We start from the raw sequence: 24,364 nt of genomic DNA, 5'->3' as shown, positions 1-24,364 counted from the left end.
TGGAGTTAACTGATAGTCAGATCTGTCAAAGCTGCCTTCTAAACAGGGTAAAAGTAGTAAACCTTTCTAACTCAATTCTCTTTCAGACCAAAGGAGAACATTTTCTGTATTTCATTGGGGTAAGCGGGAAGGAAGTCAGAGGAAGTCACTGGTATTACATTGGATTATATTAGCAGAGTTTGGCTAAAAGATTATTGTAAGGCAGTCACAGGGGAACACAGCTACGTCACTGCTCAAGCACAGGACAGACATCCCACGAAGTCAGTTCATAATCTTGTAACCTTTTCCCAGCGCTCTGCTTCTACAAGTTGCAGCAAAGTAGCACTGAGACCAAAAGCATCTGCTCTTCACCTCCCTCTGGTCGGCCATAAGCCACTTCCTTTTCAAAGTGTGGGTGAACATTGAAATGAGACATTTGAATGTAGTTGAAAACCTGTAACACGATAACTACAGTAAGACAGCTTCCGGATATTTCCACTTTATTCTTGTAGTGGGTCAGCTGGGTTAGAGGTACTTGATTATTAGCTCAGCAGAAGCATTAAAAATCTAAAAGCTTGAATTGCTTAACAATGCAAGACATAGCATAGCCACCAGATAGTGGGCTGCAGCATTTCATGTAAAATTAAGCATCTTGACATTATAAAATGGAATAACATTTGATTAAACTTTTCCTTAAAGGATTTAGCGGCTCATGGAATGATCTAAAAATAAGCAGCATTCAGAAAAGTATTGTAACTGTAGGCAGAGGACAGAAAGAAATAGAATGAATTTGCAGAATTTCAGAGAATATTGTTTCTGCTTGAAGATGAGATTCTCATATGGCTTTGGCAGGGGATAAATTTGGGTGATTTTTATCAGTTTTAAACTTTCTGACAAAAGAGAGTTGAAGTTGAGTATAAGCTCATTAAAGCAAAATGTGTAGCTTACAAAAAGAGCAGTTTGTAAAAAAATGAGTTGCAAAATCTCACCCAGACACACATTGTCCTTGACAGCAAGGACATTTGTGATGTTTGAACAAGCGACTGGAAAACTCCCAGAACTCGAGACAAATATTGTTGACCTTATGTTTCTGGACTCTGTAGATGATCTTTTTGAGAAACAGAGTAGGGCAGAGAGCGTTCAGAGAAAGCACTGCATGTTTGGGTGTTGTTGGCTCGTCTGCCTACTGCTTGCATATATGCTGGAGAGAGGGGGAAGGCGTTTTTCTGTACCTGGTGTGTAATCCATGCAAATTGCACAATCAGCAAGGGTTTCGAGAAAGAGTAAATGAGGTAGTAGAGGATTGGCAATTGCAAGTTTGAATTCTGAATACAAGTGCAGCCATAAATGGAGAGTTATATGATCAGATTGGTATCTTGAGATTGAACTTGCAAGCATATGCCTATCTCAAACTTAAACTTAACACTGCGATTGCGATGCTATTTACTGGCTTTTTACGTGAGCTGAGGGATATGTGTGGGAATACATGAGCCAGCGCTTACCCAGTGTTAATCAAAGAGTGCTACAGATGGCCTAAGAGGCTTCCACTGATAGACATAAAAGCTCTTCAGCGTTGGGTTATAATTGGAAAAGGCTAAGTGTCAGTTCATATTAGGGAGGAATTATCAGACAAAACTAGCATAGGTTTTGTGTACAGGTGGCCAATTTAACCTAAGTAGATGTTTTAACAAAAGTAAGCGGGTTTATTTTTAAAAGGAGACTTTGGATCCTGACAGGTACTTTCAGACCTAGAAGCAACAGGTTATATCCTCCTGCCCACCAGCTCCCTGTTCTCCCCTTCTGCCAGGGGTTGGTGCCCTCATAGGCATGCTGGAAGAAGGGAACATGTTCCCATAACTTAGCTGCTTTAATTCACACTCTGGCATCTTAGTCCAAACTACTCATCAATGTGAGTATATGCTAATATGCAGGCGGAATGGCAATACTTGAAATACAATGACACATTTTTCTCTCCCACTTATAATACTAAAAACTCGTGAAAATCTGCAGTGAAAGGCATAAAAATCAAGCTGAGGATGAGGACGTTTGCACTGAGAGTGTTAAGGAAAAGGGTGAAACGTAAAACCACTTGTTTTCCCCATCTTTTCGAAAAGATGAACTGATATGGTCAAAACCACATTCTTACCAGTGGGCTACAGGAGAAGGCATTCATAATCCCCAGTTGTCCCATAATCCCCAGTTGTCATCAACAGTAGGTGCTGCAGGAAATCAGATAGGGGCCATTTCCATCAGGCTTTCACCACCCCAAACCCAGCATGTGTCTTTCCTTCAGTACCAAGATATATGTGTTGTTGGTGGTGGGGAGAAACTTCACCCTCCCTTTTGTTTTCATTTTGTTCTTTAGGATTTGGGATTTATGTGATTTTGTTCTTTGTTCTCAGAGGTACAAAAATATTGTTTTTATAAACGTATTTTTTTTTCTTTTCTGGCTGTTCATTTCAATAGCTGTCTGGGTGTCTATTCTGTCCCATCTTCCACCATCACACTACCATATAAAAAGCAGAGCAGTGAAAGGAAGGTAGCTTGTTAAACTGATTTCTCACAGTGCCTTTCTGACATAACAACATATAGGGTCAAAATGTGATCCTCCTCAGTTGTCTGTATTTCTAATGTATTTTTATCATGAGCCTTTAAAAAATGGAAGAGAAAACTGGATTTCAGTCAAGTAGAACCTTGTCCATTCCTTATGTACCACTGAAGACCATTTTTTCTGTAGTATAAATTCTTCAAATTTTGCTAGAGAAAAAGTTAGATTCCTCTCTGAGTAACATTTTCAGTTCGGACCAATGTACTATTTAGTACTTAGAGATAAATCAATTCCTTACTAAATAAAGGTCCAGAGAAAGGTGTATGTGCACTGAAGTTTCACGTGAATATTTTTCACATTTGATTTTCTATGTGATGTTCACTTTTGCAAACTCTTTGAGAAGATTCCCATAGCCTTGTGACTAGAGGAAGGGAAAACAGCATCCCCTGAGTCCATATGTAACACGTGTGTCTCAGTTGACAACAACAAAAAGAGATCTGAACATTGTATGCACCTTAGACTTGCCAGCCTGCAGGACCTATTCAATGGCTAGTGACCTCTCCAACAACTGACTCTGATAATGAAGATTCTTCCTTCAATCTGTTGGGACTTACGAAGCTTACTAACATCAAAGGGAAAGGGAAATGCTTACACGAGCACCAAAGAAACAGTAAAGTCTGTTTTGATTTCAGTTAAAAATAGTTTTATAGGAGTGCATAAAACAAATTAAGGTTGTTGAAAGAGCTGTCAGAGCATGGTTTAAAAAGATCCTAAATTAAACAAAATATTCCAGGGACACTTTGCCCTTAGTCATTACTTTCAAAAGGAACACAGGCTTTCTTTACTTCTGTGGCAAATACATAGTGAGCTTAAACTGAACAAAACCATCTGACAGGTCCTCAAATTCTTATTTCGGGTCTAACACAAAAATGCAGGTGATATCTGGTTTGGTATTAAACATTACGCATGGAGAAAATCCCAGTAATCATTATCAGAGCAGAGAAGAAGGTCCATAAAATATTGAAAAGGTCATAATGGAGTTTTTGAATTAACTGAATTTTGAATTAACTTTTTCTTTATGATACAGAAGACTGTGACAAAAACTATTGATCACTGATGATGATATGTATCCATTTCCTAAAAGCAGGAAGCTAAATGGGAGGAGGTGGAACATTTGGAGAATTGTGCATCAGAAAACACAGCAAGTATTTATTGACTCTTACATATAATTCTTTCATATTTTTTTCTGTAGGCACTCAATCTGTCTTGCACTGTCTGGGGAGATCCTACCCCAGAGGTGTCATGGCTGAAGAATGAAAAATCATTTGTATCTGATGCTAACTGCATCCTGAAATTTGAATCTGGAAAGAATGTCAACTTCACCATTTCTGCTGTGTCCACACTCGACTCTGGGAAGTACAGCCTCGTGGTGAAGAACAAGTACGGCACAGAGACCAGTGATGTCACTGTAAGTGTGTTCATACCAGAGGAAGAGCAAGAAAATAAGAAAGAAGATAAGAAAAAGAAAGCGTGAATTTAAGGCTAGGAAACAGAAGTATAGGGGAGATTTTGGATGACAATGCTGACATAATGTGTGTGTGTAAATGGCTTTCTGTTTTAGCAGGTAGCCTTGAATTTTTCCATTCACTTCACTTGTGTTTCTAATGCCCTTAATTGTGCCAGGGAAAATAGTGCATCTCCTAAGTATTTTCTCACTGCTAACTTCACAGAACCTAGTTGTGCCATCCTCTCACCAGGCCAAATGCATGCTGGCTGTAAACACTGGTCTGCAATTTGACCCTCTTCCTGGGGCACTTGACCACACAACACAAATGAAGAGGGTGAAAAAGGAGTAGAGTGGAGGCAACTGATGAGGCAGATGGAAAGATAAAAAAAGATCAAGGCATTTCTCAGCTGCAGTTTAGATTTGTTCCAACTTTGGTAAAGTAGCATAGATGGAATGCGTTAGAGAATTCAGACCTTGGAGAAATTAGTGCTGGTTTCCGTCTACATTAAGGCCCCTTTGTATTGCTGTGTTACTTTAGAGAGGCCTTAATATGGGTGTAATTTACATCCATAAATATTGTTTAATCTGCCCAATTGGGGTAAAAGTACTGTAATATAAATGAAAATTAAGACTTAGGAGGCTAAAATACTAATGTGTGCATGTGTCTGCAAATATGAATGAACTCTCCTCTATGTTCACAAATAAATGGGATTCACTTCTTTCATTCTGTCACGAGTTTGTTTCACTGTGTCATGTTTTACTGGTCACGGCTCTCCTGGTTGTTCACGTTATCTTATTATTTTAACCTTTTCACCACTTTATTTACCTCTAGTTTTCCTTTAGATCCATGTTAATCTTCACTTTACTTTTCACTACAAAATCCCCGATGGCATCACCTCGTGTTTCTCTGTCCAGACCTTCACTGCTTCACATCTCAACTCACAAAGGTATTTTGCCAGTTCAGGCACAGGAGTAGTCTCATGCAGTTCAAAGGGCCTGATCATGAATTTTGATTGAAGGGTGGTAGGTAAGTGCATTGTTAGACTGAGACCTTAGTTAATTTCATCCACATTTAACAGTGGAGATCAGAAATAACATATTTCTTCATGATCCTTTGAAGGTGCAAAAATAATCTTTACTGGAACTGAGAAAAAAAAAGTTTTTTTTTTCAGACAAAAAATATTTAAGAACCTTTCATCCAGATCCAAAAATATTTCAGAACCATTCGTCTAGATCCTGAACACATTTCTATAGATTAAAAAGTCCTTGTCAGCCATTTTACAACAATGTCACTGATTATTAGCTGAGGAATAGCAATAGAATGCATATATATTTCCATCCTGTTGGACATATATGACATGATGTTATGCTATATTAATAATTCTTTTCAGAACTGATCTCACAACAGCACTGTTCTTCACATCAAAATCTAAAGAACAACTGTATATATTTTCAGCGTTCTTTGTAAGGATGATCTGTGTGCATCCTTTACATACTTCCTCGTCATTTTTAACTATGGTGGCTGCAGAAATAGTGCTGTTTCCCAGGCACTCATTTTGCTGCAGTACTGGTATTTCTGTGAGGAATACGTTAGTAAGTGCTGTGCAGCTAATGCTGACTTAAATCCTTGCCATCTGAGGCTTACTGTCAGCTACAGCTAACGTTAAAGGCCAAGTGGGTTCATGAGGGAATTCTTAATGTCTAGTACATGGAGAATTAAGTGCTGGTTTGCTGGCATTGTGTTTAAAGGTCTTTTTCTTTTTCAAAAAATTTACAGTATGGCAGCTAAGAACAATCTTAATAATTCAACAAATAATCCAGATTTAATTCAGATTTATAACATATCAAAACATTTTAGCATGTGCTTAACTTTACACATGAAAAGTACCACTAGAACATGTTAGGTTTATCTGGTATACATCTTTTTTCTTCCAGAATGGTTTTCACATCAGAGTTATTTTTAACATGAAATTACATAAAGCTACTGTGTTTTCAGCATCTCGCATAAACGGTAAATGTGTTCAGTCATCACACAGCCTTATCTACTAAAATATTTCAAACTCAAATATTTAACGGGATTATTGCAATCTTAAGTGTGCAATTATGGACAGCAATGAATCACAATCTCCGTTAAAAAAAAAAAAAGACTAGTTACACAGCTGTGTTTCAGACAAAGTAAAATGGTTTAATTATTATATTTCAAAATGTTATCACGAGAATATCTGTAATTTGAGATACAGCAAGCTTTCTGAGTTCAGAGAAGAAATGTCAAATTATTTGATAATTTCTCTTAGCATAATATGAAGCCAGCCCAGGGGTGATAAGCAGGTCATTCCATCCTGGTCCGAGAACATCACGCTATGTAAAAGCAACAACATCACATCTCTTGTCCATCTTCCCAAGTGCAAACAAGAATCTAACTTGCTCCTTGCAAGTCCTGATAACTGATGTTTATTACTTAGCCTTAGCATAATTTAAATAACAATTGCATTTTGGTAGCAGCTTATTTCTACTATCGCATCTTCAAAAATCTGTCCTGCTGCCTCCATCCATTTGGCAGAACTGCAAGGGAATACAAGAAGTGGGTCATCTCCCAGATAATAATCAGGATTCAACTTCTCTTTGGTTCAGAAGATGTATGTGCCCTGAAAATTTAAGCAGTATTTGTTTCTAAACATATCGCTTCCAGGGACTCAGTCCCCATTTCTCGCTTGTGCATTTTTTGTTCTTGCTTTGCTTCAGGTGATTGTGATTTCTGTGTCAGGCCAGGCTGACATGGCTAAGCATGCTGCTACTGTCCAAGGACAAAGTCAAAATAACGTAACTCTATCTAAAAAGAAAAAAGCAACTACAGCAAGCAAGCAACATAAGGAAGGGGAGAGGAAAGGTAAGAGTGCTTTCACCTTTATGACAGCTGCTCCAATGGAAAAAAATGTTGAACATTATGCAGATAATAATGCAGATCATCACCTCACAGGCCCCAAAGAAACAAATTTACTGTATGTATGCTCTCAACTGACAAGAAATGCAAAGTACGAATTGCCAGGTTAAACCCCAGTGAGATGTAAGTCCCCATCCCACCGAGCTACCACTTCTCATCTTCGCTCACCTGACTGATAAAAGTTTTTTAAGCCATAATATTACTGCCCAATTGCTGAATGCAGAGGAAGTATTTCCTAAGCATATATACATATACAGATTGAGTTATTTTTGTCAGCTAGACATTTGACACTTTAAAAAAAATAAGCCAGGTAAATGCCGAAGTGTTTTAGAAAACCCTGACCGTATAGCTATTTGAGATCAATGAATTATTATCTCTTCGTTTTATGTCCATATTGAATGTTGAAGTTGGAATTATAAGCAACCATATTTCCATCCAGTCTAGAGAAAAAGTGGAAAATGAAAAGCTCTTTGGTGATTCAGCATTTTTGTATGTTACAGATTTTTTCTCTTTGTTTAGACTCTTTTTTATATAATTGCTACTTGGACATTAATTTATTCTCCACAACTACATTTCCCCCATGTAGGGCATTTTAGCTCCAAATAAGGCTTAAATTCCAAAATTATCAGAATATATATTTTATATGCTTTTGCCCGCATATTTTTTGTTTGTACACATTTGTACAAACAAAATGTTTGTAAAAATGTTGTATCATTGCTGACAGACCATTTTATAATCTTATTCCTCCTGTTTTGGCTCCTAAGGCAAGAAGTAGGAATTAACTGTGTTCCTCTCCTCTCTTGCCTTGCTGCTATGGGTAACTTGGGACTTTTCTGAGCAGTTGTGTAAATGAGATGACTTATGTAAGAAACAATTATTTGTGCGTGTAAATGTTTTGCAGGTTCTATCCCTTAACTTATTTAATTAGAGATCATAAATATTTGGGCTTGTTTTTGTCTCTGTGAAAAGCAGTAGCGTTTGTGATACTGAATCTCTTTAAATGGGTATAAGAAGAGGAACAGAACATAATAAGGTCATAACCAATGCTAAGCGAAAATCTAACTCTGCATTCCTCCATGTTGCCAACTATAGTCAATACAAGGGAAATTTTATTACTTCTCCTAAATCAGATTTTATTAAGCCACATGTAGATGAAATTATTGCCACAGAAGAGACACCTGACCCAAAAGGAATCTCCGCAGTGGAAAAAAAAAAGGATACAAAGAGCAACCAGCACACAGCAAAGAAGACTGATGAAAAGGCTGCAGCAGCAGAAACGGTTCCTTAGCCCACAGAAAGCCTGGAAATGGGGAATGAAACCACTGGGAAAAAAAAAAGCCTCAAGTTAAATCCAATATTCTTGAATGAAGAATATGATCTTGCTGTGATCTTACTATGTATTAATACATTTTAGCTGAGATTTCATGGGTGGTAGGCTAGCCATAGTACTTTAACACCAAAGTTTGTGTGTTTATGTTTATATGATTTGTGATACTTCATAACTTTAAATGCACAGTAGGCGTGCACTTAGGTCTCAGTATCAGAGCTCTTGTTTTGCAGACCTTTCTAAGTACCTTGATAATGACCCATGTACTGGCAAGATGATTCTAATCACTAGAAAATGTATGTGATAAACAGAGGTTGTTAGAATGAATCCTGTCCAGTAAATAACTGACTTTACTGCTCTGTAAAAGAATGTCGATATCAGTTTTGTGGATCTGTTAATACTCTAATACTCGTAGGCCAGCATAGCTTGAGGCAGGCCCCATTTACTTTCTCAAAGAAACCTTATGCATGGTTCTTTTAATGCCACGTGGGCTGCACTTTTTACCGTGACCGCTGAAGCCACAGGGGAAGATCTCCAGAAGCAGAACCATCTCCTACAGCCACAGGGAGGCCACAGGTAGGTTTTCATTCAGTGCAGGTTTCTCTCATCCACACGTCTTTCATCAGATGGATGATGTTTGGTATTTCTTACCACTGAGACTCACATGACTGCTTTCCAGTCCTTTCCACTTCCTTAATTCCCTCCCCGCCTTGGTGAGGTACTGTGGATATAGCACTAACCCATAAAGCATCAACTGCCCCGAATGCTCATTTCTCTACACCATTTTTGCTACTGCAATCATATTTCTGCTTCCAAAGCCTGCCGGACCCACTGTCCTCCGTCCCCTCAGTGACTCAGCCCAACACCAAAGCAGTTAAATACCTCTTCTTCCCCTCACTGGGATCAGGCCCACTGGCTTCCTATGAATCACAGGAGTGTAGCTACACATAAGCCTACATATATATAACCCACACAGCCTTCGTGTATGGCTACACATAAACCAAGAATCTCTGCTTTAAGTCATTACTGTGTTCATTCACACATTTATATAGTGAGGATGTAAGAAAACAAAACCTGTTTGTGGATGCTTAGATGTGTTGGAGGACGAAGAGTTCAAGCTGAAAGATCAATAAAGCAAAGGTCAGAATTTCCTCTGTTAATATGCAAGCTGAATTCAACTTCTAAGTAACCAGAAATTATTAAGTACAAGAAATAAAAATATTTTAATTACTAGGAAAATATTTTTATTGATTCCAGTTCTTGGAAGGCTCAGTCATATTATATCGGCTTTCTCCAGATGTATTACTGATGAAAGGTTACTAAACCCTGGTGACACTTCTAGGGTGTTAGATCTACGACAAAAGTGGATATACTGAAAACATGAGAAATATCAGTTTCTAATCCATCTTCACAGAATTGTTAGTGTGAAAAAACAAAGAATCTTATATTGGCTTAAATATTGACTGCTACCCCCTCCCCCAAAAAAAAGAAAAAAGAAAAAAAAAGTAGTAGAAACTTAAAATACGGTACAATTAAAATCATCCTACTAGACTTAGCTACTCTTTGACACAGAGCTTGATTCGGTATTACATTGCATCTTGTTCTTTATCTGTATATCATAGTTTAAATGAGCAGAAAACTGGAGCACAGCAGGGAACTACCCAAGTGTAGGTCTCGTACAGGAAGGAGCATTTCTAAGCTAGGAGTTGTTTTAAATGAGAACCTTAGTGCATGTAGGTGCTCATGCAATTGTTACAGAAATTGATAAATATCTACAGATGCATGATTACATCACTCTGCCAGAGAGTTACAGTCTGGCCTTTCAAAATGTTCCTCAGCTGCAGGTTGTTTCACGCGGCTCTTAACTCTCTTTGCCGTGGTTATTATTTCAACCTGATTTACCTCGCTAAAAATCCATCACTTCTTACAGTCCTTTTGGGTTGCGAGTCTGTCTCTCTCTCGCACAGATATCAATGGCAGCGTGTAAGTTATGAACAGAACAGATTCCACCACTCAGAGCCTGGTCCAATTCCTGCAAAATGCCAGGGCTTTTTTAATGTGTTTTAATGGAAAACAAGCCAGAACTTGGAAGAACACTCAAACAGTCCCAAACCTCAGATAACGAAGCCCACTTTACTCCCTGTGAAGCCAATGGTGGAGCTTTTTGCTCTTATTTTAGCAGAATAAGGTCCTAGCTTTTTTTTGAAAGAAAAATCAAAATTCTTCTGATATTTTAATTTTTTTTTTACTCTAAATAAAAATGGCTGAGAGCATGGCTTAATTTTTATTTTTTTATTTTTTTTATTTTTTAATTTTAATTTTTAATTTGGATGGTTCCTCAAAAAGCTGGAAATGCAGTCACAGAAATATTGTCCTACTGGAAACTATTTTCTAGCCAGAAATATAGTGTTGTTATGTGTGGTAATTGAAACACATAAATAAACATTGCGAAGGTTAAAACAAACAAACAAAACATACTTTAAAATCTTCATGTTTATTATTTAAGCTGTAGATGTTCACAAATGTAAACAAAACATTGGTATTAATCAAATATTAATATTAAATATTAACAGAATTGTTGAATATATGCTTGATGAAATTTTTCTTGCAACCTAAGTGTACAATTTACATTCTATTCTCCTTGATAATTATGAAAATTGTTTCAATCTCTGTCCCTTACGTACCTATAGAATGCATATAATTTCTGAAGCAACAGAATTGCCTATCAAACACACAGAACCGTTTGACTTTATTTAAAATCAGACACTGGCTGCAATATTTAACTGAAGTCCCACTTCTGGATCAAGTATTGTCACCTGTATATTCCATTCCAGCACTCTGGAATATATTGGAATACTAGAACATACTCTGGAATACCCTTTATATTCCAATTGAGAAGTATATTATAAATTAATATTTTTGCATTATTACAACTGTATTTAAGTGTGGGAAAGTGTTGTACATAAGCTGTATTATCTAATTGCCTTCCGAAATTATAAAGTGTGTATTTTAAAGCTTAAAGATGTGAAAAACAGGCTTTGTGTAGCACTGGAGTAAAAGCATCGTGATTCCGTGTGTCCCTGAGTCCTTGTGAGAATTATTTCTGGATTTGTTGCCAGTTATTGAGGAAGTCAATGGCCTGAGACTGATAAACCATATTTTGTTAATATATAAAGCAGTAATATTTGAGACAGCTAACTGCAAAGTGAGATCATCCTTAAACTAATTAGCCTAGGGTGGACCTCCGCTCTGTATCTTTGGAAATAAATATAAAGGGAATGCATGAACAATATTTCATTTAAACTGCACTTGCACAGACTGGACACCTGCAACAAATTTTTCCATGCAGCAAGTTTTCCAGTGTTGCTGAAAGGACAGTAAGTTTTAAGAACTGAAGCAAAATGTTGGCCAGAGAAAAGGGCAACAAAAGCTGTAAAGTGAAAAACATTACAGAAAATCTGTTCCACAAGGGCTTCTGGAGATGAAGATGAGAGGGACAGTGAGGGGAAGAGACTGATAGCAAGGAGAGGAAGGAAAGCACCAGATTCAGCTGCAACTGCATTCTGCTGACTTTTCTCCTCGTCTCACTTCCTATTTCATTTTGCGGGATGTCTTTCCTGTAATCTTTCTCCTTCCGCACATTTTCAAATGCAACATCTTTCCTCTTTTCTTTCCCCAACTTTCATCTCCTACCACCCACCCTATCTGCTACAGTCAGTTCCATTTACTATTCCATCACTCACGCTAACAGCAGTAGAATACAAACTCCTACTTAATTAGGCTGTGATTTTAGCCCAGATAAGGATATCTACCATGTCCATATCAGAAGATGGTTTATGAAACACCTGCCAATGATTGACAAAGAATGGAGAAATGTTGCTCACGTGAGACTTGAGCTGATTGTGCTGACTGAGCCAAAGAGCCCAAACCAGCAAACAAGCCCATCAACTGCAGTGGGACTACTGGTGTGATTAAACATCTGGTGGCTCAGGTGGCTGGTAGAGGAGCCCTGATGGGGAAAAATAACAGCAGCGTTTGTGGTGAAATGGCAAAATAAGCATAAATGAGGTGGCGTGTCTGTCATGGCCTGGAGGCCCTGGTTTAACCACTGGTGAGTTATGGTTGAACAAGGATTGCAAATCACACATAGATACAGATATAGAGAGATCCTATCTACACCAGTACGTGTGTAGCCCCATGCAGCCAGAACGGAAACAAATCTCACTTAATACAGCTGCAGAAAATGAAAGCCATCTTTACAGCTTGATTTTAATTTTCTGTGTTTAAGCGCAAAAGAGTGGAGAACATAAAAGGAGAATAATGAAGGCTGTCTACTTCAGACCTTCTGGTTGTCTGGAGATGATAATTTTGGAATGGAAAAGATTACCTAAGGGGAAAACATTGTGTTTTTGAATGAATACCCCTTTAATCAGAAGCTCCTTCTCCAGGTCTGAAATACGAAAGCATGACTTACCAATTTGCTACCCCTTTTCAAGTTAAGATTTTTCTGTCAGCTAAGAAGCTGGCATGGTTTTGAATTAAGCTTAATTTTATAATAGGATCTGGCTTAAATCTGATATTTGTGGACATATGATAAATTTATCCCCCTACCTCTTACCTCCCTGCAAACTGTCCTGGCTGGTGTTGGAAAGGAGAACCCCCTCAGCTGAGAAATCACTTGGTGTTATGACTGGCAAAGATAAGATCATGGAAATACATACGAAAATATTGTTTGAGCAACTTCTGACGCAGTTACCCTCAGAAACTGAGGAACTAACGTGCCAAATAAGGAACACAGTAAAGAAGGGAAATGCCCTATTATGAATGCTTTGCCGTTTTAGCTGAAGCACAGACTGTGTGTTCGTGGCAGATGTTATGCTAAGATGGCTAGGTTATTATGACTCTATTATAAAATGGGAGGCATCCTTAGAAAACTGCTGCAGCTGGAACATGCTTGCACTGAAGGGTGGAAAATTGCTCCATTAATCTGTGTTGCGTCCTCATACCCAGCGCCCTACAAAGTGGTCCAAAGCTTTCTCTGAATTTACAACATAATCAAAATGGACAGGTGTGAAATCTGACCTTTCGTACTTTTTACCTATCTATGTATAATATATTGTCACTCTATCCATGTAACTCAGTGTTTGCGTCCTGTTCCAAGGACTGTTTGCTTTGAAAAAATGCACCGCATGTATTGCGGGGATAGACATTTTAGCTCCATGCTCGAAGGGATTTAAATATATTATTTGCAAATAAGCAAACTTTCTATAATTTTTTATGCAGCTTGCACCAGGACGTACAGATGAATAAAAGAACCTTCTTATCTGTTTGTAGGACTGGTACAAAAGATTTTTGAGGAGGCTCTGTCAGCTGCACTGAATGGTTTGTTAATCAGCCTGATTTCTTATGTGACAGCCATACAGAACATATGTGAGAGCCCAGAATGGCTCCAACACCAAGGTGGGAGCAAAGCAAAAATCTAATCAACAGACTGACAGATGAAAAAGCCATTGGTAAACAAATAAAAAGTACACTAAAATAAAGAGGCAACGATGGATAGTGATAACACTAAAATCATTTGGAAGACCTGAGCTTTATTTCCAACCATGCTACTTCTCTCTTCTCTTGTTTATACTGCAGATTGTTTGGGGTGAGATTATCCTGTTTTAGTACAGTTTTGGGTGAGATTACCCTGTTTTAGTATGTGTATCAGTACCAACTGGGCCTCGGGGCAATACTTGGAATCATAATCATACCTAATCAAGGCAACTTCACTGAACAGCAGCGTAAATGACAAAATAAATGGACCAAGCAGCTGCAGACCTGAAATACACACCTGTCCTGCTGGACACGTTTGGCTTTGGCAATTTTGTGCTGCAGTGTATAACTAAATAAGCCACCTGCAGCCCACCCCGGGTACCACGCCGCCTTTCCACAGAGGGATGCAGCGGGAGATGCGCGAAGGTACCAACACCCCCCCCCCCCCCCAAAAGCCGTGTTTCTCGTGAAACAACCCCCTGTCACGAGGGGCCAGCAGCGGGACACGGCGGTAAAAGAGCCTGAGGAACGTGTGGGAGGAACGAGAGGCTCTGGGGCACGCCGAGTGAGGGACTCTGCCCGTTACAGCGCCCGCTCGTCGGGACACGCAACATGGCGGCGCTCCCCCCCCCCAGCGCTGAGGCAACGGCCGCCGCGCAACCGCCGCCGGCCCCTCCCACCCCCGCGCGGTCACGTGACCCCCGCGGCGAGGCGGGGCCGCGCCGCTGAGGTGGCGCGCGCTCCCCCCACAGCTTCGCCACAGCGACCGAGCGAGCACGCGCACGGGCGTGCACGCGCTGCGCCAACCGCCTCAACCGCCGCCCGGCGCCGCTTCCATCCCCCCCCCGTCCTTCCTCCTCCTCCTCCTCCTCCTCCTCCTCCTCCTCCTCCTCCTCCTCCTCCTCCTGCGGTGCCGACCGCCGCCGGCCCCGTTGAGGTAAGCGGGGAAGGGGGGAACGTGAGGCGCTGAGGGGACGCGGGCGGGGAAGGTGGGGGGGGGGGGAGGTGTTCTACTCCCCCCTTTTTATTTTTATTTTTTTTTTAATTTAATTTTCCTGTCCGTCGCTTCTGGTGGAGGGGAGGGCGAAGTTTTAACGGCTGGAAGTAGGCTGCCGGCTTTGTGTGCGCGGTGGAGTTTCAGCCCGGTGCCCATCGCGGTTATTGTGTGGGGGCTGAGCTCCTTCCTCTCGTCCAGCGGTGACTGGGTACGTGCTGGAGGCAGCGGGGGCTCGGAGCTGAGCTAGGCGGTGTGCTGCTTGAACGTAGTGCGTTGTCATCCAGAAGACCGATGTGGTGAACGTAATTCTCTCGTGCATCGGTGCCTAATCTTTTGGGAACAGTATTCCAAAGCTGTCGTGAGAAAGGATTTGTTAGCCCATAATGGTATATGGCATTGTTTAGGATCATGTCAGAGGGGAGGAAGATGACAGACAGTCCTACAGATCATAGAATCAGTGAGGCTGGAAAAGATCACCAACGTATCTGGTCCAACCATCCCCCTCCCACCAATCTCTCTCTCTCCAATTTTGAATACTGAGCACTTAATGTTTGAAAAATATGTTGGAAAGGGAGTTGTGGGGAGCTGGGGGTCGGCCTCTTCTCGCAGACAGCCAGTGATAGGCCTAGAAGGAATGGCCTCAAGTTGTGCCAGAGGAGGTTCAGTTTGGAAATGAGGAGACATTTCTCTTCAGAAAGAGCAGTTGGAACGGTTGCCCAGGGAGGTGGTGGCATCACCGTCCCTGGGGGTGTTCAAGGAAAGGTTGGACCTGGTGCTTGGGGACGTGGTTTAGTGGGTGACGTTGGTGGTAGGGGGATGGTTGGACCAGATGATCTTGGAGGTCTTTTCCAACCTTAATGATTCTATGATTTTAAGAGGGAAAATGAGTGGGTTTGTTTGTGTTTTAAGGATGTACAGGTATTCATTAGTTAAGATGAAAAAATCTTAAGTCCCTGCATGACTTCAGTTTGTGTCACTGAAAGTGTGGGCCTGGCAATCCCACACATACGTATGTATGTACATGACTGTGGTCTGTATGCATACTAGGCAGCTAGCTCCAGCCACAGCTGTCAGTTCTCTCCTAGCCCCTGCTCTAGGCTTTTTGCATCCCAGAACATACAGGAATGTAAACAATTCTACTGTCTCTTAGAAAAAACATCAAGGAAATCCTGTTTTATTGGAGTAAGCGAATGTTTGGTGAGATGTCCTTTAAAAACATCACTGTTATATGGTAGAATAACAGAACTGAGAAGCTGATGTTAAGAAGTTTCTAAATAAACTCAGGATGTTGGGGAGTTTGAAATGCTCCATTATGTGGCGTTATTCATACTACAGTAAGAATAGGTAGTGCTGAAAGGCTGTAGTAAGCAATTACAGTATTAATCGTTAAGCTCATAGCCTAACTTTTCAGTTATCAAAATATTTGTTTATTTCAATGGCCTGTAAAAAAAAAAAAAAGTGGTGTTTGAACACGTCTTATTCTCGGAACTTAATGCTTTGGATTGTTAGAAAATTAAGTTACTTGTTTGTTATTCTGTACTAGTCAAACATACATCCGAAATATTGTTGTATTGCAGTGCAGAGAACTTTGCCCTTTTTCCCTACCTGCAGCATTTCTTCCCACTTGTGTAAGGCCGTGATCGGTTATGGGGAAATGTAAGCTGTGCTTCTTGCACTTGACACCTCCTTATGTATCTGAAGCCCAGAGGCTGCACACAGGAGCCGTTCTTTGCGCTACATGCTTTTTTTATGTCTCTGTCTCTGAGAAATTGCTGTCTAGTTCAGATAAAGCTGAAAAGATTTTGTTCCAAGTCACACTGGGAACTTTGATAAAAGCTAAAGATTAAATTAGTTGCATTTGGTATTGTGTTTTTTTTTCTCCTCGAAGATGCTTACGTAGCTAAAACTCCAGAATTTTCTTCTTTTTCTTTTTTTTAAAAAAGAAGTTAAATGAAAGGTTGCAACCTGTAGGAGACCAGGGAGTCAGTTCTTCAGTGTCTTTGTGTGTGAGCATCAAGTATCTGAGCTGAATTATAACACTGCTATTTCTGCTTTTAGTAAAATAGATTTGGCTTCTACATGGAGTAACTTCTAATCACTGTTTATGTCGTGAATTGCAAACACCTGATATGTAACTGTCTGAAAGAGATGAAAGGATAGCTTCTGGTGTGAGATCTGGTGCTGCAAGTTAAATATATCCACAGTGAAAAAGCTTTCAGGTTTATACAAACCAGTGAGTGGTACGTTTGTGATCAAATTTCACTCTAAAATACATGCTTTAGATGTGTTCCTGCAATACTGGGCAAATTCTAAGAATGGAACAAAGTAGCATGCTGTATCCCAATGACTTTTAGATCTTGCAGTGCTGATCAGAAGTACTTTCATGAACTTCTGATCTCACTGCTCTCTGCAGCTTCCTGGGGAGGGGACATGCAGAGGAAGGTCTCTGCTCCTGGTAACCGACGTCAGGACGCACAGGAACGGCACAGAGCTGTGCCCAGGGAGGTTCAGACGGGACATCGGGAAACATTTAGTTACCTTCGGGGTGGTCAGACTCCGGAACAGGCTTCCTAGCGAGGTGGTTGATGCCACATGCATGTCAGTGTTCAAGAGGCATTTGGAGAATGCTTTCAGCAATATGCTTTTTAACTTTTGGTTGGCCATGAGAGGTCAGGCAGTTGGACTGGCTGATCGCCCCCATCCCTGGAGGTGTTCAAGGCAGGGTTGGATGAACCTGATCTAGGGGGTGGCATCCCTGCCCATGGCAGGGGGCTGGAACTGGGTGATCTTTAAGGCCCTGTCCAACCCAAGCCGTCCTATGATCGCTGAAGGTCCCTTCCAACTGAACTACTCTAACAAGTCACTGAACGTACATTTTAAAGCTCTACAGTAACACAAAAGTGTCATTTCTGTAAATACTTCTGTAGGTAAGCAGAGTTTAAAGAATTATAAATAAAATAACTTACTTCAAGCATAGAAAAATGCTGCTGCTGCAAAGAATGTTTTGCTTTAAAATGAGCTTTTACTCTGCCTAGCTGCCCTCTCTCCTTTGTCACAAGCATTCAGGTATATCGTAACTTCAGGGCTTGTGTTTCTGTTGGTGTTGCCAGGCTGGTTTGATACACAGCTGTCGTGCCAAGTCAGGCCTGAATATAAAGACACTGGAGGACAGAGCTTATCCATGCTTTTGGCGGATTAACGTTTCTTCTTTTAATAAGAATTTAATGTTTTCTTGTGTCTATGTTTCAAGGGAATTTCAAATTAAAGGATGCTAGCTTGCCCTTGTTAAGTATTTTGTTGTTATCAGTGTCTTTCAGCTTTGCAGTAATGTCACTTGACAACATGCAACCACAAGTTATCCCGAGTCATTCAGTGCTTTTCCCAAAACTAAGGGAGATCTCATCACTGCAGTCTTTATCGAGTGAACAGATAAGAATTTTAACTGAGCAATTAGCATTTTGGATAAAGAGATGGACTGAAGTTCAATACCAGAAATCCAAATACATTAATAATAGAAAAGTCTCCAGTGTACCACGTGGCATTTCTGTGTTGGTCACTGTGGCTGAAGTGAACACGTGCTAAACCAGTCGTAGGCCATGTCTTTAGATGTACTAGTCTTTTCAGCTGCGTAACTGTCTCCTCAGGAAATACAGGTTTTTTGGCTTGATGGTTATGACAGGCCTTTTAAAGGATACACGTAGAGGACTCTTTGCAAAGTTCTTGCAAAGAAGAGCTTTGAATAATAAATTGTAGCTGAGATTACATTACAGATGGAAGAAATTCTCACTTGCTTAACTATAGAATTTAGTGTGTTCTGTGAACTAAAATAGTGATTTTTTTAAAATAAATTCTTAGTCTTAAAGACTTTTATTCCTCAAATGAAGTGTGTATGTTAACAGCAACAAGGAATCTGTAGGGCTGCTTTGCAGGTTTGTCATGTCTCGTATATATGGTACAGGCTTGCTGTTATAAGCTAAGGGTGAAGTATCCTCCAGACCGATGTGTGATCTCTGTTCATTAAAACTTAATAATGTTGGTAGATTGCGTTTGGTGAATGAGTAAGCATATGCTGCTTTGCTCAGCTATATCAAATTTTCCCCTTCCCAACATCTAATGCTGTGCATACCTTTGGGTGGGAATTCAGCATTTTTTACCTCTTTTTCTAATAAAATAGCAAAGTCTTATGTGCAAATTCAATGTATAGATGCCTTGCTATTTTGATATGAGTGCATCAACTCAAGCAAGGCTATGGAGAGTTTAGCAAGTAAAAGAGGTTTCTTGTTTGCTTATATATACTATGTTTTGAACTTCTTGGGTATTTCAGGTATTTGTTTCTCAGAATAAGTACATTTCTGTTTGTCCCTGTCAACCTAAAAATATGTGCTAGTCTCAGATCTTATACTCATGTATCCATCCTAAAGGTAACTAAATAATTTACTGTTAATAGATAGGATGCTTTTCTTGCTTAAATACACATGCTTTGATTTTGAGATAGGGAAGGTTGGAGGAAAGTGTAAATACACCTGAGGCAGATCAGTGTATGGAGAGACTTGGGCAGTGGAAAAAATAGACAGGTAATGGGTTGCTTGTAGGGGAAATGCTTAGTGCTTTCTAGAAACATTCAGGAAAAGCTTCATCTGGCTGCTTCTCTCGTGTCATGCAAAATGAGATTCAGACATTTTGGTTACTGTGGCGTGTATCTAGAGATAAGTGCGACCAAGGGTGATGCAGCGGTGGAACAGTCTGTGCTGCTGGAAATAGATTGTCTGCCAAGCGGGGCAGACGCTTGGGTGCGATATGCCCATGCAGATTTTGCAAGGGTGCTGTCTGCACTAGCCAGCTATTTCTTTTCAGTACCTTGAAAGAAGCTAATGTCTTCACATACATCATTTGGTTTGTAAATGTAACAAGTTTTTGGTTGAACTGATCATTTCATCAATAAAACGTGCTTTAAGAGCTCTTGAAGTATTCTTTCTTCTTCCTCTGAAGTTCCTTTGTAAACAGAAAAAAAAAATTAAGAAAATTGAAGACAGGGCTCAAGTTAATGAAGGAAGGATGCCATAATACTGGAATCGGATGATTCATAGCAAGTCATTCAGATATAAGTGGTGACACATTACAAAAGGGACATGCCTATGCAAAGTGGATTTTCTTTCTTGATACTTTTTTTTTCCTGAAATCAAAAAAATACTGAAGCTGCACTGACGAATCATCTCCTTTGAATGTCTAACTGCCAGGAGATCCTGCGGAAACAGAGTTTGCTATCTTGCATTCCAGATGGAAAACTAGACATTTGATTTTATTCATTTTTAATCACTGCTTTAGGGGACAGTGCATTGCTTGTTGCTTTTGTATCACTGGTGTTTCTCTACAATCTGTTAACTCCTTGGATTCTTGTACCATCCTATTATTACTTGTGATAAGTGTTTTTTTCATTATTTTAATACTTATATTTTGGACAGCTGGAAATTTTAGGCAAATCAGGTAACGTTGCCTTTTATTTTTCTGGCATTTTTGAGCAGAACTTGATTTTTATTCACAACAAAATTCACCAAAGTGGAAAAATATCATTCTCACTATATGCTAGGCATGTTTAGCCTTTATATGGAAAACTGTAGCAGGTATTTTATTTTTTATCTAGTTTCAATTCTAGTAAATTTTTCCCCTCTAGTAGAGGAAAATCTCTAGTTGTTTTCTCTGGGAAAAAACATCTTTTTTAGAAGGGATTGAAGGCAGATGGTCTTTGTTCAGTATGTCTTCTGTAATTCATGTGTAAATATATTTTCATTTGGCACAGTTATTAGTTTTTATATTAGGTTTAAAAGTCCATAATGAGAACGGATAGACTTTTTGCAGTTAAAAGTAACAACGATGCTGCACTGAATGTAGTTTACCTCAAGCAGGAATGAGCAGAGCTTAATATCCAGGTTTGGTAAGCAAATGCTTCAGTGCAGGGCTGCAGTCGCGGTCTCAGGCGCAGCAAAGCATTCTCAGTCACAGTCTGATTTTCGTAATATCTACAAGAGAATTGGGATCTCTTCCACTTTGTTTGCACCCTATAGCCAAAGCATTACCAGTGCATGAAAATAAAGTGGGTTGGAATTCAGGATTCAGAGTTGGGCCTTAGGGAGAAAGGACCTTTTCCCATGTCAGGATGAGGTGTGAGGCTAAGAGCTGTGGTGCTTAAGACTTGGCTAATGGTAAGTAAAAGGATTTGGGGGCAGGATGGAGACAGGGAACATGGACAAAGACAGGTTGTCCCGTACTTGCTGTATGTATAATGATTCCTTAGAGAAGGATACATTTGTCTCAATTGCTTGTCTCAGCAAATTTACCCAGATCCCTGAGTGACTTGTGATTGTGTTCTCGTAGAAGCTCCTGCCAGCAGGATTTCTGCTTGCTTCCTTCTCTCAAGACCTTAGAACAACATGTACTGAGGAGAGCTGGGGAAAAGTCCTAGAGCTGTGTTCTGGCCTTGCTGCTTCTACAGTTCCTGTTCAGTGCAATCAAATCACTGAGATGTAATTTTCAGTGCCAATCAGACTTCTTGTTTGTTTGTTTTGCAATGATCACCTGGGATATGTCAATATAGCACGTGGAAGAAATGTTTTGAATATACCTCTTTGAGGTAAATAATAACATTGGGAAACTGCACAGTAAAGTTTTAACTTTAAAAAAAATAAAATCTGTGGTTTTAATTCTTAATCTCCTGGACTTAGTTTTCCATTCCATAGTTGAAAAAAAATAAGCCTGCATCTCTGGGATGCTTTAAAACTAAATTAATAGAGCCAAATGTATTATGACGGTTACTACAAAAAAAGTACCATTTAAAAATGGAATTGTATTTCCATCAGGAAGCACGAATGAGCAATGGGGTAAGATGTGGAGATCCACAAAGAGCAGGGAAGAAAACAAATACAGTGTGCTGACTGATCTTTGTCAGCAATATTCACTGGCATGAGTCTAATTAAAAAACTCGTATGTGCTTTCTGAGGCTGAACCACAACAAAATCTACCCCATAGCAAAGAGCTGGTTTAAGCTGACAAATATTGCTTCTAATGCTTTCCAAATTTTGTCTATTTCCTTTTCAAAACTGAAGCTAATTTTCTTGTATGAATTGTAAGTAAATAACATTGTAGTTAAAAACAAACTTACTCAGAGGGAATTACATCTAATTTAACTTATTAATATTGTGAAATAAAAGACAGAGAGGCTTCCTAAACACGCAGAGCTTATTACCTAAGCCTTGCCTCGCTACCTGCATTTAAAAAAATAAAGCAGTGACTGCAGCGTGATCTGCATTCTGGAAAAGCTGTTTTCTAAATCACTTCTAAAAGCTTTGAAGAAAATTAATGCTAATCTGAAATACTGAACAGTTCTAAAATAAAACAGATATAACAAAATAGCTTTGATTGTTGTGTGTCCAAAGTCAAAAGTGCTTGAAGAGAAGCACTGTTTTAGAAAGCTGGCTTTTGTTCTGCTCATAAACTTGTTTCTTAACGTATTTAAATGGAACACACGTGATAAAGGAGTGATGAACAAGCAGATGAAAATTGAGTGTATCCTAGTAATTCCTAATATCCTTTGAAAACCCTCGTCAGATCTGCTAACAAAACCAGTAATCTATCTTGTGAAGTCCCATTAAATGTGAGTTTATTCAGTATATAGAAAAGGACCCAGAGATGGGAGCAGCTTATTGCAACCTTACTGCAGTTGTAGCAATCCTACCACTCAATGCACGAGTATGTCATCAAGTCTGATAATTTTGGCCTTGGGTGTAGTTCCTGAATTCTTTGAGAAATGCGGGAGTGATTTGGTTGCATCCAGTATAGTTATTCGTTGTCCCTGCATCAGAGTTTAACACATCAATTTAAAAAACATGGAGGAGGAGAGAGTGAAGTTGGTAGTAGAATCTGAGATGGCCTTTGAGCTTGCAATTCAAGTAGTCCTACACATTTTTCTGTAGCAGGCACAGATTAACAACATGGGGGTTGAGGGGTGGGAGAAAAACATTAATGGTCCCCAGGAACGTGTCTCCCATCCCCAGATCACAGGGATAGAATTGTTTCCTTGTCCTTCTCCACTTCCTCACTTAGCCAGGATATGATTTAGAGAAGAAATGACACAAAATTCAAAATTCCTCAGAACAAAACATTATCAGAACAAAAAATCTTTTTCTTAGTCATGGAGTATACAGCAAGCTTGTATGTGTTGTCCACACATGCAAGTTATACTGCTTTAACAATTCTGTTTCAATAAAGTAGGAATGTTTCCACAGGAGGAAATAATGTTTATTTTGACGTACCTTTTTTTTGGTATGGTTTGGTATAAGCTTGATACCAGGTCAGTTGTCTATTTACTATTACAATGCTATTTCAAAAAGGGAGAAAACGTTCCACAAATACCAGCTGTCATCATATTTGTCCGATAACCTTGAATAGGCAGCCCGGTGAAGCCATCAGTTGGGGAACATGCCCTTGGAGGGGCAACTGGTGTTCTTGAACACCGTGTGCGGCAGCCTGGGCTCGAACTTGGAATGCTGCCACAGGTGGTAAAGTCATAACAGTGGGCAAAAAGTCTCCAAGTGAGCCAATGCAGACTTTGCTTAAGAATCATTAACCAAATCCCTGTTTCTTTTCATGGGAGCTTCAGCTACAGCCATGTGACGCAACGTAACGCAAGATCAGTACCTATCAGAGCAAACATATGGCAAAGTCTGTCCGTGTTAGTGCTTATCTCAAAGAGTGCAAGGGGGCTGCGACATTTCAAGCAAAGCCTATTGGTGAGGGAGTTTCTATGTGAGGTTTCTTAAAGAAGTGCTTCCTTTTTAATCTTGGTCTTGCGTGGGAAAGTACACTGAACGTTTTCCTCAAAGAGACCAAAAGTTTCGCATAGCTCTTCTACCCCTCTATGGAAGGAGAAGAAATGCTGATCCAACGTTCTGCTATGGCTGTGAACTTTGTGTTTACTTGTACTTTGGAAAGTTAGTTTGCTGTTTTCTGAGATGAATTTCTCAGAAAAGTATGATTTTGAAGATAACTTCAATAGAAATGTTGCTGCTGCCCATGGAAGGGTTCCTTCTGGAATCTTGGTGAGTTTGACATTTATTGCTAATTATGGGTTCCTATAGCATAATTAGCTACAAAATCACCTGCTTATATCTTTCTGTGTGGAAGACTTAAGGTGGTCGGCAGATTTGCTTGGTTTCCCCACTTTTGTTCCATAAGTGCTCTGTGTAGTACTAGGAACAATCCAAAACCACAATTAAAATCTTACTTTTAGGAGGAAAGTCGGGTTTGTTCTGGTTGTTTGCTTGTTTTTGCCAAGTAGACCTTGTGCTACAGTGGTTGTTTTGTATGGTCTCAAAGTTTTTCCTCTGGTTAGGTAAAGCGCCTGTCTCGTAAATATATATGCATGCAAACATAGGCAAGGTGAGATAAACTGGGGGAAGCCAGTGCTATGCTTGATTTTTATTTTGCTTTTCTACCTAATCTCTTGAAATACATGCAACTTCTTTACTGTTTAC

General features: G+C 39.7%; 2 protein-coding genes across 6 annotated transcripts in view; both read left to right on the top strand.

Annotated features, from left to right (window-relative positions):
- MYOM1 (myomesin 1) overlaps positions 1–11,336 on the top strand; it is an 80,602-nt gene extending 69,266 nt beyond the window's left edge. For 2 of the 4 annotated variants that reach the window (XR_014578836.1, XM_083821882.1), the window contains 3 exons: positions 3,780–3,995; positions 6,777–6,921; positions 8,106–11,336. Coding sequence is in view for 2 of the 4 variants with exons in the window: in XM_083821882.1 (XP_083678008.1) it covers positions 3,780–3,995; positions 6,777–6,921; positions 8,106–8,263 (519 nt within the window). In the remaining 2 variants the exon portion in view is untranslated. Of the gene's footprint in view, positions 1–3,779; positions 4,768–6,776; positions 6,922–8,105 lie in introns of those variants that run through there. The other 2 variants (XR_014578837.1, XM_083821883.1) reach the window with 1 other exon arrangement.
- A 3,258-nt stretch (positions 11,337–14,594) lies between these two features.
- Positions 14,595–24,364, top strand: part of LPIN2 (lipin 2) — a 46,629-nt gene continuing 36,859 nt past the window's right edge. Inside the window, exon 1 of one of the 2 annotated variants that reach the window (XM_083821886.1) lies at positions 14,595–14,777. Coding sequence is in view for 1 of the 2 variants with exons in the window: in XM_083821885.1 (XP_083678011.1) it covers positions 23,843–23,929 (87 nt within the window). In the remaining variant the exon portion in view is untranslated. Of the gene's footprint in view, positions 14,778–14,897; positions 23,930–24,364 lie in introns of those variants that run through there. The other variant, XM_083821885.1, reaches the window with a different exon arrangement.

This window comes from Anser anser (genome assembly GCF_964211835.1).
Source record: "Anser anser genome assembly, chromosome: 2".
NCBI lineage: Eukaryota > Metazoa > Chordata > Aves > Anseriformes > Anatidae > Anser > Anser anser.
This window is presented reverse-complemented; position numbering and strand designations above follow the sequence as displayed.